The 19,298-nt window shown below is 45.6% G+C and overlaps 1 protein-coding gene across 1 annotated transcript in view; it reads left to right on the forward strand.

Annotated features, from left to right (window-relative positions):
- Nucleotides 1-19,298, forward strand: part of ELP1 (elongator acetyltransferase complex subunit 1) — a 75,025-nt gene that overhangs the window by 47,071 nt on the left and 8,656 nt on the right. Inside the window, exons 25-35 of the mRNA XM_066256580.1 lie at nt 50-198; nt 1,828-1,951; nt 2,833-2,930; nt 4,265-4,466; nt 7,045-7,106; nt 14,242-14,304; nt 14,648-14,708; nt 16,056-16,169; nt 16,680-16,791; nt 18,249-18,376; nt 18,830-18,984. Coding sequence (XP_066112677.1) covers nt 50-198; nt 1,828-1,951; nt 2,833-2,930; nt 4,265-4,466; nt 7,045-7,106; nt 14,242-14,304; nt 14,648-14,708; nt 16,056-16,169; nt 16,680-16,791; nt 18,249-18,376; nt 18,830-18,984 — 1,268 coding nt within the window. The remainder of the gene's footprint in view (nt 1-49; nt 199-1,827; nt 1,952-2,832; nt 2,931-4,264; nt 4,467-7,044; nt 7,107-14,241; nt 14,305-14,647; nt 14,709-16,055; nt 16,170-16,679; nt 16,792-18,248; nt 18,377-18,829; nt 18,985-19,298) is intronic.

Raw genomic sequence — 19,298 nt, forward strand, 5'->3', positions numbered from 1 at the left:
GGTTTCTCCCAAATGGTTCGGTTCTGTTTTGTTTTCTGACACTTGACAGGAAATGCTCCCCCTGTTCCTGATGCTGTGAGTGCAGAAGAGGCCTTGAAGTATTTGCTGCTGCTGGTGGATGTGAATGAATTATATGACCATTCTCTTGGGACCTATGACTTTGATTTGGTCCTCATGGTAGCTGAGAAGTCACAGAAGGTGTGTGGAGCTGCTACTTTGCTGTCTCTTTGGTTCTGTTTGGTTCTTGTGTCTGTAACCATGGTAGCATGAACCCTTGCTCCTGCTAGTGCAGAGTTCAGCCCGGTGCTGTCCGGCTGGAAGGCTTGCAGGCAGCTCTGTGAGTGGGCGGGGCCTCACTCTGAGTGCCGTTCTCTGTAAAGTGCTGTGCTTATCTAAGTGTTTTGACTGTGAGGTTGAGCAAGTGAAATAAAATTACTTTGTTATTTTTAAGATTATAGGCATATGTATGGACAAATTCTCCTTTTATAAAGGAAATAAAGCATTCCTTTTCAGATTCAGACCTCTCTCTTGTAGCTCACTTCTTCAGGGGAAGGTTGAAACACGGCGCCTCTTGTCCCACCTTCGCAAGCTGTCGTCAAAAAGTTTGAACGCTGGTCTGCACATTTTTTCTATTTTGCAGCCTCAGTTTCATCCCCTACCATTCCTTTCTTTGCTCTTGCCAGAGTGATCTTTCAAAAAAGGAAAATTTGATCCTTCATTCCTCTGTTTAAAATCCTTCATGGGCTCCCCATGTCTCCAGGATCAGGTTCAGAAGCCATGGTGTTCCGTGGTCTGCTCCCTGTGTATCTATCTGTTGTCATTGCTGATGCTGTCCCTCTTTCTGTTCCCTGGAGGAAAGCAGTGCTTGTCTGGCCCAACCACCACACACCTTTACATATAACATTGTAAAGGGCCCAGTGCCCACGGGCTCCCACCGCTCTCACCCTCCCCGTCCACCTAGCCAGTTCTCACTCACCTTGGTCAAAGGATGCCTTGGTGGCATCCACTCAGCAAGCCATTCCTTCCTCCCTACCCACCGCCTGGAGACTGGAGAAGTTGACCCCATGTGCTTCACTGCACCCAGAGCCTGCCCTGCATCCCAGTCTGTCTCCTCGGTGACATTTCCTGAGGTTGAGGTCGTGCTGCAGTCTTTGCGTATAGCAGGCTCTTACTAAATGTTTGTTGATTGAATGTTTTGGCTTGTAGGTGTCCCCTGCATCACATGCATGAACACTTAATTATTTACTCTTGTTTTTTCCCCCCTTTATTGTTCTTATGTGTGTATTCATCCTGCCTGCCAGTGGAACTGAATTAGAACAGGAAGCACCTCTTCTTTAGAAAGAGCATGGTCTCTCCTGTGGCGTGGCACAGAGCGGGGGACGATCAGTGCATAGAGCTTGGTTGGCAGGGCCGCAGAGGCTCATGTCCACTCAGGATAATTCTGCCTTTGCAAATGGAGGGCGTGGTGTGTCATGGGAACTGTTCTGAACGCCTGCCTTGCAGTTTTAGGAGAAACTTGGCTGCATTTGTTGACTATCTTACAGATTGGAACCTTGTTTTCCTTATTAGCCCATGAAATACGTGGCTATTTTGAGAATTAGGTAAGAGATAGTCATTATTCCTAATGAAAACTAATAACGCCTATATATTAAAGCATTTTCGTCAAAAGTCGAATTATGTAGTTGAGTTTTATATAATATATAAAATGTGTTGATATGGTACATATTTTTAAAATTATGTAGCTTTGGACTTACTGCTATAATTATATATTTGTTTATAAATAAATGTAGTCACAAAGTTTGTATGTGTGTTTTTTTTTTAATTTAGGATCCCAAAGAATATCTTCCATTTCTTAATACACTTAAGAAAATGGAAACTAATTATCAGCGGTTCACCATAGACAAGTACTTGAAACGGTATGAAAAAGCCATTGGCCACCTCAGCAAATGTGGTAAGTCTGAGGATTGGTATGTTTATCTCTGCTTCACATTTTCCTTGGAACTGTGCAGGGTATCCATTAAAATGTTAGGTTAGACCTAGTTGATTTCAGTTTCCACTCCTGAAAACTTGAACAGCTACACGCATGCCCCTTACTCTGCGATCTGAGAGGCTGAGCATAGAGCAGGTGCCTTTAAAGAACTGAAGAGCTCCGCGGCTGAGAAGGCAGAGCAGATTCTTTGTGGCTGAAGAACGTCAGCTCCTGAATTCACTTCAGTGTCCCACCATCAGATCGGTCGATTGTTCACCCTTCTCAAGGTGCCTGCGAACACCTGGGGGAAACCTGGCTTATGTGCAGTGAGGTGGCCACTGGCGGTGCCGTGAGAGCCATGGTGTTAGTCCTCAGTGGCCGAGTGGGATGAGCACGGTGCCCCTGCTCTGCTTCACCCTGGCCCTGGCCCGTGTGTCTTTCCTGGGGACCGAGACGGGGACGGGCGGAGTCAGCCACCTGGGCACCCGGTCAGCACACGCTCTGCTTCCCTGGGGAACCTGACTCGCTGGGCCGGTAGCACTCGGGCCTGTGCAGGTGTAATAAGCTCCCCAGGTGACTCCTGTTGAGCAGGTTGAGCAAACTGGGCTGCATGGTCATTTATCAGTGTAGCGTAGAAGGCTCTGTGAGTACAACTCTGACCCCAATCAGTGCTTCTAATAACTCAGAGTCTGCAATGCTGTTCATTAAAATCCACGTTTCTGGGTTCCATTCTCCAGATCCTCTGATTATGCAGGTCTTAAAAAGGTCCCTTATGGATCTTGTTTAGGGACCGTTGGTAAAAGTGAAATTCTTTCCGCTTCCAAAGTCTTAAGCTTGTGTACGTATGAATCTTCTCCCTGCAGGACCCGAGTACTTCCCAGAATGCTTAAACTTAATAAAAGATAAAAGCTTGTATAATGAAGCTCTGAAGATATACCCCCCGAACTCGCAGCAGTATAAGGTGTGTGGTACCCGAAATGCGGCTCCCCTGTTGTGCTGTGTGCCTCAGTTGGAAAGGGGTGAGGGTCCTGAGGGGTGCCAGTCTATGACACTGTCCGTGGTTTCAAGATTTATCCTGAGACTACATAGCCTCACCTTGAACCTCTGGTCCGGGAGGATGGCCCTGACCTGTTCTTCTGAAGACTGTGCTCAGACCAGGAACCTGGCCTTCACCCCGGACCCCTCCTGCAGCCCAGCCTCGCTGCTGCCTAGCCCATCATCCTGGAAAGGGCAGGGCTTTCTCATTTCTTTCAGGGTACAGGGGTAACATTTGGTTGGTTTGTTTAAACAAACATCTGTTTAGCTTTTCTTATACATCAGATACTTTGTTTATAAGCTTAAAAAACATCTAATTCTCATAAAAACCTGATAGGCAGTGTGTGTGATTTACAAATAAGGATACGACTTGCCCAGGGACCTCGGTTGCGCAGTGGCTAACCTGGGATATGGGGCCCAGGCTGTCAGCCACCACTCACCGGGCCATCGTCACCCCCAGTTCCGCTGGTCTGCCAGTGACACACATCTCTCTGTGAGCCGCCCCGACTGCATTAGCATCGGCGCTCTGCCAGCCCTCCGCCTTCCCCTTGTCCTTCACACTCTCAGGCCTCCTCCGGCAGAAAGCTGGATGACGTTCCAAACACTGAAGTCCCGGGTCCCTTGTTTTTAACCTGGCGGTGCTCAGTTGCTGATTTGTCTCTCCCACAGGCAGTGGAAGGCTCCCATGTTCTGTCCCTTTCTGTGGCCCTGCCTAACACTGAACCGGGCAGCAGAGATTTTGCTAGTGGGTGCCTCTTGCTCTCATTTTCATTGTGTTCCTCTCCCCTGCGCTCTCTCTGCTTCAGCCGCACCGGCCTCGCTGCCTGTTCCTTCCTGTGTGTTCTGTACACGTTCTTGCCGGGGGCCACGGGCCTCTGTGCTCTCAGCTGGGACACTCTCCCTAACTCTTTATATGGCTGATTCTCCTCTCAGCTCTGCCTTTGCCACTAGCAGTCCTTTATTGCCACAAGAGCAAGAACTTGGCGGTGGTTCCTATTATTTGTTTTCTTGCTCACTGGTTTTATTTTTCATATTGCAGCATCACTCCCACTGCCCTGAATAGTCCCCAGTAATTGTTGAGTGAATAAATGGCACAGCCTCAGTAGGGTTTTGAATGGAAGGAAAATTGAATTCACTAAGCGACTGTAAGATTTTCCTAAGTAATGCAAGAGTTCAAATATAGTGACTAAGGCAGCCTACATCACAGATTTAAAAAATGGCTGTCACTTTTCCTCACCGATCCTTTGCCTCTCCTCACAGGATGTCAGCATTGCTTATGGGGAGCACCTGCTGCAGGAGCGCCGCCCTGAGCCGGCGGGGCTCGTGTTCGCCCGCTGCGGTGCCCACGAGAGAGCTCTTGACGCCTTCCTGGCTGCCGGCAGCTGGCAGCACGCTCTCTGCGTGGCGGCCCAGCTTCACCTGGGCGCAGACCAGCTGGCCGGCCTCGGCAGGGCTCTGGCAGGTAACCCTGTCATTGGGTTCTCTGAATGAGAACTTCTTCAAAGGTCTTTTTGTTTCTCTGTTTTATTTGGCAGTTTTGCAAAGAAATTTAGGGCATTATACCTTGAACAGTCTCATACTCAATAAAAATTAATTTGCATTGGTTTTCTAAGAAGAGTAAAGGTTAAACTGCTATAGGAGGAGACCCAAAATGCAGTGGTGTAATAAGTAAAGTGGTTTATTTCTCGCATCTGACAAGTCCTTCCATGATGGGGCCCTGTCACCCTTGGGCGGAGCTGGAGCAGTCTCCCCATCTGCATTCCATTCCGTGGGAAGGGTATCCGAAGTCACAGGCAACACTTATCTTTATGTTTGAAATGACCTAGAAGTTACACTATCATTTCTCCATCACATTCACCAAAACTAGCATTACGTGGCCACACCGGGTGGAGTGTAATTGTGGCCGTGTGCCCAATATGAAGGTAAAGATGAATTTTGAGGTGAGGCCCTTCAGGTATGGATCTTTGGAAACCATTATAGCAGTTTTCAGAAACGGTGTAAGAGAAGAGGCCAGATGTATAAGCATTTGCAGGTTAGAAACAGGCCGTTTAGGTGTTTCGGAGTCTGTGGATTGGCTGGACCAGTGGTGAGGCTAGAGCAGGGTTGGATTTCTTAGGGCAGAGGAGAGCTGCGGCCCTCCTGGGAGAAGCGCTGAGTAGGGGTCTGGCCGCAGTTGTGCTTGCGGTGAGTGGTTGACCAGGGTGTGTTCCCCTCACTGTTTAAGTGACTTGTAAATACTGTTTCTTTATTATCTCTAAGAAAATCAAAAGCATTCCTAAAAATACTCCAAATTACATCCCTTTAAATATGTTTACATATCCTCTTTAGTTATTTGAATTATTCTTTAACTTGCTATCATAAAAATGAATCATATTATCACTTCTTTTTCTGGCATATTCTGGTTAGTAGATCTGTAGGCTCTTGATAAGCCCTCTCAATTTCCAAGCTGAACTCTTTTTACAAGTTTAAGTATTTTTTATTTTAGACCTTTTAGTTATTCATTCTGGCCTTGTTGTTACCTCTGCCTTATAAACTAGTGTTATTGGTAGTTTATAACTTCTAACTCTATGATCTATGGTCTGTGACCTTTTTTATATTCTTTACAACTCTTAGCTTGCTGTTTTTGCCTTATGATGGAGTGCACCCAGTTCTCTCAGATGTTTAACAGAAAGTGGTGGGGAAGGCAGTGGTCAGAACTTTGAGAATTGCTATATGGTGGAGTCTCCTCATGTGCACGTTAACTTAGTTAAGTTTTTATAAGCCAGCAAAAGAAAGAAGAGACAGCTATTTAAATAGTGGAGGTAACTCTGCCTGTTTTGGTCAGTGATAATATGGCCTGGAGATGGGAGGCATGACTTTGTTCACCCCTTAGTCACCTTGGATTTTGTATGCCTCTTATAGTGTGATTGTCTTAACTGGGCTGACTGATTCTGGGATCTAAAAGCATTTCATGACCCCAAACGTAAGCCAGCTATCGCCACCTAGTGCTGAACCAAGCAAACAGCAGTCTCTTCCTATTAGAGCAGCGACTCTTTTTTTTTAATTTTTTTATTTATTCATTTTTAGAGAGGAGAGTGAGAGAGGGAGAGAGAGACACAGAGAGGGAGAGAGAGGAGAGAGAGACAGAGAGAGAAGGGGGGGGAGGAGCAGGAAGCATCAGCTTTCATATGTGCCTTGACCAGGCAAGCCCAGGGTTTCGAACCAGCGACCTCAGCATTTCCAGGTCAACGCTTTATCCACTGCGCCACCACAGGTCAGGCCAGAGCAGCGATTTTCAACCTTTTCAGCTCATGGCACACAGAAACAAATTACTAAAATTCTGCGGCACACCAAAAAATATATTTTTGCCAACCTGACAAAAAAAATAGGTATAATTTTGGTTCATTCACACTGAGTGGCTGTTGTGTTAGCTGTTGTCATTTTTAAAATTTGACAGTCTAAGGGAAAAGAGCTTAGTGCCTTTGACTAAATAGCCAGGCACAGCATGTTTTAAAAATTCTTGCAGTACGCCAGTGTGCCTCGTGTGGGAAATCGCTGTATTAGAGGAAAAGGTGGGGTAGTGAGGGATGCTAAGTCAGTTTCCCATATGCATGCCTTCGTAAGCATTTTTCATGACTAATTTGACTATACTTTATTTTCACATCTTGTGCTAAATTTAGATTGCACCTGCCAGTCAGGATAGGTCTCCATGGTATTCCTGCCTCTTTCTCTCAAAGAAACTCACAAAGTACTTAATTTGATACATAATAAAGACATATTAATGAAGCGCCTCAGCGGCAGAATCTGTTTAAGTTTGTTTTACCCAGTGCTTCCCAGACTTACTGATCAGAGAATAGTTTTTCGGTACTGCCTTTTATTATCCCACGGAACAGTCTTAGCACCCCTGAAAGTGCCACCTTAAAGTAGCTCACTTTGAACATGTAATCTGCAGAGCTCAGCGTCCAATTTGTACAAGACCGTTTTTAGGTGAATAGTACTAGCAACCGTTTCACTTGCGTTTTGGTAAAACGGTTGTTGTCAGCATGTTGTTGTCTTCGCAGGAAAGCTGGTGGAGCAGAGGAAGCACAGCGAGGCAGCCGCGGTTCTGGAACAGTATGCCCAGGTGAGCCCAGCCCGCCCTGGTTCTGGAACAGTACGCCCAGGTGAGCCTAGCCTGCCCTGGTTCTGGAACAGTACGCCCAGGTGAGCCCGGCCCGCCCTGGTGCAACTCCCCCAGAGAACAAGCAAGGACTTCCTAGTTGTACCTTATGCGCCATGAAACTGAAAAGAACTGTGGGTGATCAGGAAGTTAGAGGTAGTTTGCCCTGCAGGTCTTCCATCTTGCTGACTTGACTTGGAAGTCTAGATTCAACATATTTCTATATAAGTTCTGTAAGGTAGAATGGCAAAGAGCTTTACTATGCGATGTACTAGTGGTTTGACCTTGGTAGAAAGTACTGCCTGACCTGTGGTGGTGCAGTGGATAAAGCGTCGATCTGGAAATGCTGAGGTCGCCGGTTCGAAACCCTGGGCTTGCCTGGTCAAGGCACATATGGGAGTTGATGCTTCCAGCTCCTCCCCCCTTCTCTCTCTCTCTCTCTCTCTGTCTCTCCCTCTCCTCTCTAAAATGAATAAATAAATAAAAAAAAAAGTACTGAGTGAAATCCCAAGGAAACTATATTTTTATGTTAACTTGCCAAAGTAGAAATAATGAGAACAAGGTGATTGAACTTCAAATACTTCTTTGGCTTTTATACAGATTCTCTCTGTTGGAAATATCTTTTACCTGAGAGAGCTTGATGGATTCTAATTTTTTGAGTAGATTATAAAGATAAGTACTTTACCAGCTTTTGATAGAATTTACTGTGAAAATAATAAAACTGCACTGGCACTGGTTACAACAAACAGGACACACATGCACGTAGGGTGACAGCAGAGATGATCGCCTTCTTAAGGTTCTGGCCTTCAGTGAGATGATGTTTTAACAGTTGTTGCTAGTGGGCACATCTGCATAACATAATCATGCTTTTAAAACACGGCCCTGGCCGGTTGGCTCAGTGGTAGAGCATCGGCCTGGCTGTGGGTGTCCTGGGTTCGATTCCCAGCCAGAGCACACAGGAGAAGCACCCATCTGCTTCTCCACCCCTCCTCCTCTCACTTCTCTCTCTCTCTCACTTCTCTCTCTCTCTTCTTCTTTTCTTCCCCTCCTGCAACCATAGCTGAATTAGAGCAGGTTGGCCCCGGGTGCTGAGGTTGGCTCCATGGCCCCTGCCTCAAGCACTAAAAAATGGCTCTAGTTGCAATGGAGCAAGGGCCCCAGATGGGCAGAGCATCAACCCTTAGTGGGCTTGCCCGGTGGATCCCAGTTGGGGTACAGGCAGGAGTCTGTCTCTGCCTCCCCTCCTTTCACTTAAAAAAAAAAAAAGAAAAAAGTAACAAAAACACTTCAGTGTCTTTTACGTAACCAGCTGAGTGAAAGAAGATAACTAAAATTTTATATCAGTAGATCCTGGAAAGAAAATATGTTGAGTGATTGACTGAAAACAGCAATGAATAAAATATGCATAATGCAGCAGGGAAAGAGGAAGAGCAGATGTGAGGTGGATTGGTTCCATAAAGGAAGCAGGAGTCCGCAGGAGCTGAGCAGGGCTGCTGAGGACAGGACATGGCGGACCTCCCTCATTCACAGGGTCATCAGGGATCGGAGCCGACACCTCAGCAAATAGAGTTGGAATCGAAAGATACACCACCTAGGTGGTTTAATTAAATGGATCAGATGTTACCATTTTTTTCTTTTGTTTTTAGTGAGAGGGACAGATAGGAAGAGAGAGATGAGAAGCATCAATTCTTTGTTGTGGCACCTTAGTTGTTCATTGACTGCTTTCTCATATGTGCCTTGACCGGTGGGCTACAGCTGAACCAGTGGCCCCTTGCCAGCGACCTTGGGCTCAAGTTGGATGAGTCTGCACTCAAGCCAGCAACCTCAGGGTTTCAATCCTGGGTCCTTCATGTCCCAGGCTGACATTCTATCCACTGTGCCACCACCTGGTCAGGCACCATTTTTTTCTTTATAAATGAAGAAGAATTCCTATATATGTACTTAATTGGGATTGACATCCCAATTAGATATATATAAATTATTAATATGTACTTAATTCACATTTATAATTTATATATATCTAATTGGGATGTCAATTTATATACAGTAAGATTTACCAATTTGAAATTAACAATTGGATGAGTTTTGACAAATGTCTACAGTTGTGTAATCATCATTACAATCATAATATAGAACATTTCTCACACCCCAAGAAGTTCCCTAGTTCCCCCCACTCCCAGCCCCTATCAACCTCTAATGTGCTTTCTGTCATTACAGTTTTGCTTTTTCTAGCATTTCCTGTAAATAGAATCATCTGTATGTGGTCTTTTCAGTATAGCCTTTTTCACTCCCATAAAGCTTTTGATTTCTAACATTTCTTTTGACTCTTTCTTAAAATTTCTATCTCTCTGTTTATATAACCGATCTGTTCTTGCGTTCAGTCTACTTATGTCATTGGCCTATTATACTCATTTTTAATTCCCAGGCTCTTAGTTCCAACATCCCTGCCATATCTGAGTCTTGTTATGGTACTCACTCTGGTGCCTCAAACTGGGCCGTGTCCTTTCTGTGTGCCTTGTGGGTTTGTGTTGATAACCTGCTGGGAGGGACTGGGTGAAAGGAAATTCAGTGAGTAGGTGTTAGCGTGGTGATAAGGGGTGAGGGCAGGAGAGGCTTTCCAGAGTCCTGTGATTAGGTCCCCGTCTTGGTGAGCCTGTGCACTGTACCAGGAACCTCACCGGGGCTTCTCAGCATTGTCACCCGCTTGGTAGGACAGTACGACTAGAGGGAGTGCCATTGGGTATTTCCCTTCCCCCACATAGGTGAGGCCCTGAGAAACCCACTTTGGTTAGGCTCTGGCAAAATAGTTTGTTTTGAGAGCAGGCCTTGCACAGAACAGCTTGCATTGAGTATATTTTTAAATGGCTCCTTTTTCCCTCCCCTGCTAGAAACAGGAGGTTCTCCTCTGACAGCCACGGTGAGAACCTGGTAGGGCGCCTAGGGTAAAAACGCCCAGAAGTGTAGGAGCCGGTCTGAGTCTGGGCCCCAGAGAGTCTTTAACTCTTAGCCGGACCCACAGTGAGCCTCCAGCTGTTTATCCATTACAGTTCAGATTCCTCCTGCCGGTACTGCTTCTGGTGGAGATTTCTGTGTGAGGGTTTCTGCTGTGGTGAGCTGTAGCTCTCCGTATCCACCTCTATTTTAGGGGGCAGTGGTTTGCCCTGTGACCTCAATTCTCCGGTGGAGCGAAGAATGAATGAATGACTTTCAGTTTGTTCAGCTTTTTACTTGTTGTTAGGATAGAGTAATACTTCCAGGTTCCTTACATGCTGAGCTGGAAACTCAGTCATATACTTTCAAGATTCATCTATATTGTAGCATTTTATTCTTTTTTATTTTGTTGACTAGTATTCCATTGTGTGAATATATCACAATTAATCAAAAAATGAAAAGTGTTGGAAATGGGGAGAAGTAGGAACCCTCATACATTGCTGGTGGGGATATAAAAGGTATAGCCACTGTGAAAAACAGTTCGGTGATTCCTCAAAAAGTTAAACTTAGAATTATCCTATGACCCAGCAGTATTACTCCTGAGTATCTATGGAGAGAAATGGGAACATGTCCACAAAGAAATTTGGATACAAATGTTGATAGCAGCTTTATTTATAATAGCCAAAAGGTGGGAACAACCCAAACGTCCATCAGTGACAGGTGAATGGTTAAATAGTGAGACACACACACACAGGAATGTTACTCAACAATAAAAAGGAACAGAAAACTGATACATGCTACATCTTAGATGAGCCTTGAAAACATTGTGCTAAGTGAAATAAGCCAGATATAAAAGAACAAATATTGTGTGATTCTACTGACATGTGATACCTAGAGTAGACAGATTCATAGCGACGGGAAGTAGAAGGTGGGTACCAGAGGCTGGGGGTAGGGGTCATGGGGAGTTACTGTTTACTAGATTCAGAGTGTCAGTTTTACAAGATGGAAAAAGTTCTAGAGATAGATGGTGATGACGGTTTCACATCCATGTGAATTTACTTAATGCCACTGAACTACATGCTAAAAAATAGGAAAATGGTGAATTTGCTGTTATGTATATTTTATTATAATCAAGAAAATAAGGGGGAAAAAAGAACAAAAAACTGATAGATGCTACAACTTGGATAGATATTGGAAGCATGCTAAGTGAAAGAAGCTAAGCACAAAAGGTCACCTAGTGTATATGATATATCCAGACTAGACAAATCCGGAGGGACAAAGAGCGGGTTAGATGTGTCCAAGGAATGAGGGAGCAGGGAAATGGGGAGGGATTACTTGATGGGTATGGGGTGTTTTTATGGGGTGGTAAAAATGTTGTGGTTATATAATATTGTGAATACAGTAAATATTAAATTGTATACTTTAAATTGATTGATTGTATGTTATGTGATTTTCACCTCAGTACAGCATACACACACACACACACACACACACACACACATGCTTTTCGGTCGGACAGAACACACCCTCTATGTCCCTTTGTGCACCTGTGGTATGGGCCTGTTAGTGTGGCATGTGCCAGATGATCCACCGGGGTCTGGGAAGAAGTTTTATTTCATCTTTTTAATTAAAAGTAACAATTAAAATAGTATATATGTATTATAGATTGTTGAAAGTGCAATACAAAAAATAAAAACATCTTATTTCTGCCACTCAGATTGCTGTTAGTAACACTTCCTATTTCTATTTTTTTGTGTGAGTGTTTGTGTGTGTGTGTGTATGTTTCTTTTTCTTTTTCTTTTTCTGAAGTGAGAAACAAGGAGGCAGAGAGACAGATTCTGCATGCGCCCGACTGGGATCCACCTGCATGTCCATTAGGGGGCAATGCTATGCCCATCTGGGGCATTGCTGCATTGCAACAGGAGCCGTTCTAGCACCTGAGGCAGAGGCCATAGAGCCATCCTCAGTACCTAGGCCAACTTTGCTCCAATGGAGCCTTGGCTATGGGAAGGGAAGAGAGAGACAGAGAGAAAGGAGAAGGGAAGGGTGGAGAAGCAGATGGGCACTTCTCCTGTGTGCCCTGGCTGAGAATTGAACCCAGGACTTCTACACGCTGGGTTGACGCTCTACCACAGAGCCAAATGGCCAGGGCTCCTGTTTCTTTCTAGAGAGTGTGCATGCACGTTCTCTATCTAAATTGCTCACAAAAATTAGGGGATTTTTTATAACTTCATATTCATTTTGAAATATCCCCTAATTTTTGTGAGCAGTATATTTATCTATATACACAGTACACATACACACATATTTTTAGCCAAAATAAAATTAAACTATGTGTGTTGTGCTGTTTTGTTTGGTTATCTTTGTCTTTCCTTGTTAACACATTTTAATGTATCTAATAATTAAAATTCAGGTTCCTGCACGGTGTTCAAAATTGTTTACAATAGGTTGGTTCAAGTTAGGTTTCAGCCTAAGGCTGTGTGTTACGTCTTGCATCTTATGTCCTTTAAACCTCTTTTAATCTGATGTGTTCCCCTTTCCCTTGTTTTATGACAGTGACTACTTGAAGAAACCCATTCAGTTGTCTTTTTTTTTTTTTTTTTACAGAGGCAGAGATAGACAGGGACAGACAGACAGGAACGGAGAGAGATGAGAAGCATCAATCATTAGTTTCTCGTTGCGCGTTGCGACTTCTTAGTTGTTCATTGATTGCTTTCTCACATGTGCCTTGACCGTGGGCCTTCAGCAAACCGAGTAACCCCCTGCTGGAGCCAGCGACCTTGGGTCCAAGCTGGTGAGCTCTTTGCTCCAGCCAGATGAGCCCGCGCTCAAGCTGGCGACCTCGGGGTCTCGAACCTGGGTCCTTCCATATCCCAGTCCGACGCTCTATCCACTGCGCCACCACCTGGTCAGGCTCAATTGTCTTATTTTATATATGTCATCTTTCTAAAATGTGTTTTATGTGCTTTATAAATACATTAAGTAATTATATATTAGGGTATAGGAAAAAATTTTTACTGGTGGTAGTATCAGCATCAAAACATTTGAAAATTGTAGAAAGGTTATTACACTCATTTTTCAGTTTTCTGTAAGTTTATAGGTTTTATTTATTTATTTTTTACAGAGACAGTCACATAGAGGGATAAATAGGGACAGACAGGAACACAGAGAGATGAGAAGCATCAATCATCAGTTTTTTGTTGCGACACTTTAGTTGTTCATTGATTGCTTTCTCATATGTGCCTTGACCATGGAGCTACAGCAGACCGAGTAACCCCTTGCTTGAGCCAGCGACCTTGGGTCCAAGCTGGTGAGCTTTGCTCAAACCAGATGAGCCCGTGCTCAAGCTGGCGACTTCAGGGTCTCGAACCTGGGATCTCCGCATCCCAGTCCAACGCTCTATCCACTGCGCCACCGCCTGGTCAGGCTTATTATTATTATTTTTTTGTATTTTTTGAAGTTGGAAACGGGGAGGCAGACAGACTCCCGCATGCGCCTGACTGATCCACCCGGCATGCCCACCAGGGAGAGGTGCTCTGCCCATCTGGGGCATTGCTCTGTTGTGACCAGAGCCATTCTAGCGCCTGAGGCAGAGGCCACAGAGCCATCCTCAGCACCCGGGCCAGAGAGGCAGAGAGGAAGGAGAAGGGGAGGGGTGGAGAAGCAGATGGGCGCTTCTCCTGTGTGCCCTGGCCGGGAATCGAACCCGGGACTCCCGCATGCCAGGCCAATGCTCTACCACTGAGCAACCGGCCAGGGCCTATTTTTTTTTTTTAATAAAACAAAAAATAAACATTAGGAGAGCAAAGGAAAAGCTGAGAGGATTACTACTACAGTGACTGTGTTTTCAAAGTGTGGATTTGGTAATTCAGGAGCCCATGTAAACCTGCTGAACCAAACTCATTGAAACTGGGAAAACGGGCTTTTTACACAGCCCTCTCTGGTGGTTCTGATAGGCAGGGACGTAGAGAGAGGACAGGTGCCGTGTGGTTTTTGTGTCCAGAATGCGCACCTCCTCTGTCCTTGAGTTGGTCTCTCCTGGCGGGCCCTGCAGGCCAGGCACGGTGCTGAAGCTGGGATGGACGGGCTAGCTGGACAGGCAGGTATGTGCAGGCACCGACACGCCTGCTCCGCTGACCTGTTCCTTGCCTTGATGTTCCTTTGCCAGGATTATGAAGAAGCTGTGCTCTTGCTGTTGGAAGGAGCTGCCTGGGAAGAAGCGCTGAGACTGGTACGAGAACCTGAAACCCCCCCCACGTTAGGTGCCAAGCAGAGCGGGGGGGTGGAGGGAGACTGGTCAGCTGCAGCCCCCTGCCCTCTGACACGTGCCGTGTAGGGGCAGGTTCCCCGTCTGAGGATAAGCAGTGTTTTTGAAACCATTTTAAAAATTTAGTCTTGATGCTGGGAATTGGTCCTCTAAATGTGAACTATTACTGTTTTCTGCTGAAATGAGCTGCATTTCCAGTGGTTGTCTCAGAGGAGGCTTGCTCTGCTGAAAGTGATCCGCTTCCTTCTAAGTCACTCTCCGTGACTTGAATTTTTCCTGCCTACAGTTGTTGTCTTTTTCCTTTTAGGTATACAAATATGACAGACTGGATATTATAGAAACCAACATAAAGCCGTCTGTTTTAGAAGGTGAGGGCTACATTTATATAGGGTTCTTCATTTGGAAGTGGAAAGATGGGAGGGAGAGAAATGGGAGAGCGCTCCCGGTGCTATTAGTACATCCTTTCCTCACGCCGTTATGTGCAGTCTGTCAGAATTCTCTCCTGCTGTGATGCTTAATTCTGACCAGAGTTGTTAACATGCTAGCCAGTTAAATGGTAGCACATAAAATCTCTGAAGGTTATAAAGCTCTGATAAGGTAGGATTAAGAATCCTTGTATTTTGGAATAGTTGGTTCACTTGAAAGGAGTAGTATTGTATTGAGGCACAACTTCCTACAGTTAGTAATTATATTGTGGTTATGTTAGAGAATATCCTTATTCGTTAGAGATATTGAAGTATTAGGGAGGGATCATAGCTGCAACTTGTCCTCAAAAGTTTTCACAAAAATTATATAGAGAGAATGTGTATGTGTGTGTGAGTGTAGAAACAGAGGGAGCCAAAAATAGAGCAAAAATGTTCAGAGTTGTTACATCTAGGTTCTACGTAGGGTTTATGTATTATATGTATGTCAAACTATTGTAACTTTTGTGTAGGTTTGATATTTTTTCAAAATAAATGAAGAACCTTTAGAAATGGTGTTGATGGTTCCTAGAGAATAGATGTGTGTTACCTGTTCTAGAATTCTGTGATGGTCATTGTGACCCCTTGCAAGCAAAGTGGAAAAGGACATCAGTTCGACTTCTAGAAATCTCTGGGAGTGGGGGGTTGCTTTTCAGCTCTGCCATTTTTAGGACAATCCTGACATAACATCCGTTGGCATTCCTACCCTGCCTGTTTCACCTCCCCCATCCTAGTTCAGATTGGGAGAGGATTCTGTGTCGTTCACTTTGGGTACCTCTAACTGGGTATGGGGAGCCTCCTCCCTGGCCTGTGGCAGCCTGTGGCCAGCTCTTAACTGTTCTCCGCTGGTGAGAACCTGGAAAAATGCTGGCTGTCCATCTGCATAGGCCTCGCACCTATGTTCAGGAAGCATTTCGGTGACTTTCCTCCTGTTTTTGTTAACAGCTTCCTGTGCACCTGTTCTATTTGCCGGTCCTGTTTTGGGTTAGGTACTGTGTTTGTTCAGGTGATTGAGGAAGTTAGTGGCAGAGGGTATTCTAGGATGATGTCAATGAGCTCTGAGAGCTGGAATCTCAGTCTCTAGTTCATTCTCCTAAAATGATGTGGGTTAATACTCATTAACAAACAAATCTTGCTTGGAAAACCTAGTAACCTTTTTCCTTTTGTTAAATTTCAACTCCCTCAGTCTTCCTGCTTTAGTTTTCTCCCTGTGCTTGAGCATCATGCTGAAATTATTTTCTATCTGTATCCCAGCCCAGAAAAACTATATGGCATTTCTAGACTCTCAGACAGCCACATTCAGTCGCCATAAAAAACGTTTACTGGTGGTTCGGGAGCTCAAGGAGCAAGCGCAGCCCGTGCCTCTGGGTGAGTGTTACATGGGAACCACTGGTGCTGGGGTGGACGACAATGTCACCCTCCATCCAGCTGCTTATTGTGCCCCTTGCAGTGTGAGTCCTGTGTCGGGGGAAGCCTGAGGCCTCTGACAGTCACTGGGGCTGTGTATGTCTGTGTGTGTGCGCCGGGAGGCCTTGGGAACAAGACAAGCACACATGGGAGAACTGCCAGACCTCCTCCGCCCCACCCTCCGCCCCACCCAGCCAGCGTGGTTGACTACCATTTTACAAAAAGAGTCTCCTCATTTCTAAACATTCTGTTGCTTTAATTAAAAGAAAAAGAGAAGACAAAAGAGTTTGGTACTGGTGTACTATGTATAGAAATACTAACTGTATTTAATGTCACCTCATTTCATTTTGAGGTCAACTTTATAATAATTTTCATCCATCCTTAGCTATGCCCTGGTATTAACTGTAATCCACTGAAAGTAACATACATTAGCGGAGAGTTTTCATTCTGTGCCCGGTTCTTCTTTTCTAGATGATGAGGTGCCCCACGGTCCAGAGTCTGACCTCTTCTCTGAAACTAGCAGTGTCATGAGTGGCAGTGACACCAGCGGCAAATACTCCCATAGCAACTCCAGGATATCAGCGTACGTACCATGTTTTCCCCTCACACCTGCCTTGCCCTGGGTATGTGGAGAGAGTACAAATCGGGGTCATTTTCTACCAGGGCGGTGCAGCAGGAGCAGAGGGCATGCTTCAAGGCCACATGGAGTTGTGCAAGGACGTCCCGGCACATCTAACAGATTAGACTTGTGCTCAGATATTCTCTGCTGCAGCCTTATGGCCTGGGCCTTTACCAAGTGCCCCCGAGGACCTTACACTGGGTACTTAATTTATAAAATACTTGATTTTAATCATTTAACAAATATTTAGTGACTATAATATAGGATCAGCACTAAAAAAATAAAAAGATTATGTCGGCCCTGGCCGGTTGGCTCAGTGGTAGAGTGTCGGCCTGGCGTGCGGAAGTCCCGAGTTCGATTCCCAGCCAGGGCACACAGGAGAAGTGCCCATCTGCTTCTCCACCCCTCCCCCTCTCCTTCCTCTCTGTCTCTCTCTTCCCCTCCCGCAGCCAAAGCTCCATTGGAGCAAAGATGGCCCAGGCACTGGGGATGGCTCCATGGCCTCTGCCTCAGGTGCTAGAGTGGCTCTGGTCGCAACAGAGCGATGCCCTGGATGGGCAGAGCATTGCCCCCTGGTGGGCATGCCGGGTGGATCCTGGTCGGGCGCATGTGGGAGTCTGTCTGACTGCCTCCCTGTTTCCAACTTCAGAAAAATACAAAAAAAAAAAAAAGATTATGAAGAAAGAAGATTTTAGGCTTCTTCAGTTAGAAATCGAGATCAAAAGAGGTCATAAATATAAGTCCTCACACTTACTTAGTTCAGTAGTTGTACAAGTGTTTATTGAACACCCATATGCTAGTCGTAGTGGAGGTTACGAAAAATACTCAAGGAGCTATGATTATAGCCTTGCTTGGGAGACTGAACATTGCAGGATTCTGTATTTAAACTGAATTGATCTCAAGGGTGTGGGAGGCAATTAGAAACTGCAAGGAAGGCACTAGAACTAGGCTTTAAGAGCTGGAGTGAGAGCGTCCCAGACAAAACAAACGGCATATTAAAGATTTCTAAGGCGGAAAGAATATGGGATTCACACATTTTATTATATTCAGATCCTAGTCTAGTGTATGTGTCTTCTTCTTTGAGTTTTATTTTGTTGCCTTTAAATTTGTTTTTATTATAAAATTCAAGTTCGATGTTGTTCTGTTCATTGCTCCAGCTCTTGTTATCAGATGTAACCTTATTTTACTCTGTATTTTAATTCTAACTCCAGACATGATTTTTAAGGTTTTCCTTGTTCCTGCCTGTAAGACTTGCCTTTCCCAGTTTTATTCTCTTGATCACTTGAATCCCATTTCTCCCAAATACAGATCCCAGCCATAGATGCGGGGTGTCTCAGAAAATTGGCGGCCAGCAGGCACGTTCATTTTCATAGGTGCAGCACAGGGATAACCCTTTTTAACCATCTCCCTCATTTCCCCAGGCGGTCGTCTAAGAATCGCCGGAAAGCAGAGCGGAAGAAGCACAGCCTCAAGGAAGGTAGCCCCCTGGAGGAACTGGCCCTCCTGGAGGCGCTGAGCGAGGTGCTGCAGGGCACCGAAAAGCTGAAAGGTATTTTCTCAGTCCTGGCCCACGGTTCCTGCCCACCTGCAGGTAGTGAATGGATACCACAGACAGGCAGAATTCGGTACACGGGAAGAGACAATTTCCCCAGCCTGACAATGACAAAACTGGCAGCAGGAAGCATCAGTTTGGGGCCCGGAGCCCTTCTTAGCTGGTAACCCAGCAGCCCCTCCCGTGGGCATCGGGTACCCGAGCTGGAGACCTGAGCGCTGAGGCCGAGAGGAAGGGCTGGGAGCCACGGCTTCCCGCTTGGGGCCTCAGTGTTCACTTCCCCCTTTGTAGTAGACAGGTTGAATTTCTCCAGCATTTGGGAAGAAAGAAGGAAATATGGGAGTTGGCATCTATAGTGTGATGTTAAATGTTTTTTGTTTGAGAAACTGTATGATTCTGGCTTGGAGCTGGGGACACAACTTAATTTGCCCTTGCATTTCTGTTCTCTAGATGAAGTACACTGCATTTTAAAGGTGCTCTTTCTCTTTGAGTTTGATGAGCAAGGGAGGGAATTACAGAAGGCCTTCGAGGATACTCTGCAGCTCATGGAAAGGTCCCTCCCAGAGATTTGGACTGTCAGCCACCAGCAGAATTCAGCCATACCTGTAAGTTTTCCTCAAAGACAGAATGTGACTTTTTCATCGTTTCGCAGGTTATTACACTCACACAGTCTCTTAAAAGTGAAAGCAGGCCCTGGCCGGTTGGCTCAGTGGTAGAGCGTCAGCCTGGCGTGCGGGAGTCCCAGGTTCGATTCCCAGCCAGGGCACACAGGAGAAGCGCCCATCTGCTTCTCCACCCCTCCCCCCCTCCTTCCTTTCTGTCTCTCTCTTCCCCTCCCGCAGCCAAGGCTCCATTGGAGCAAAGTTGGCACGGGCGCTGAGGATGGCTCTGTGGCCTCTGCCCCAGGTGCTAGAGTGGC

The sequence above is a fragment of the Saccopteryx bilineata genome, chromosome 2, assembly GCF_036850765.1.
Source record: "Saccopteryx bilineata isolate mSacBil1 chromosome 2, mSacBil1_pri_phased_curated, whole genome shotgun sequence".
Lineage (NCBI taxonomy): Eukaryota > Metazoa > Chordata > Mammalia > Chiroptera > Emballonuridae > Saccopteryx > Saccopteryx bilineata.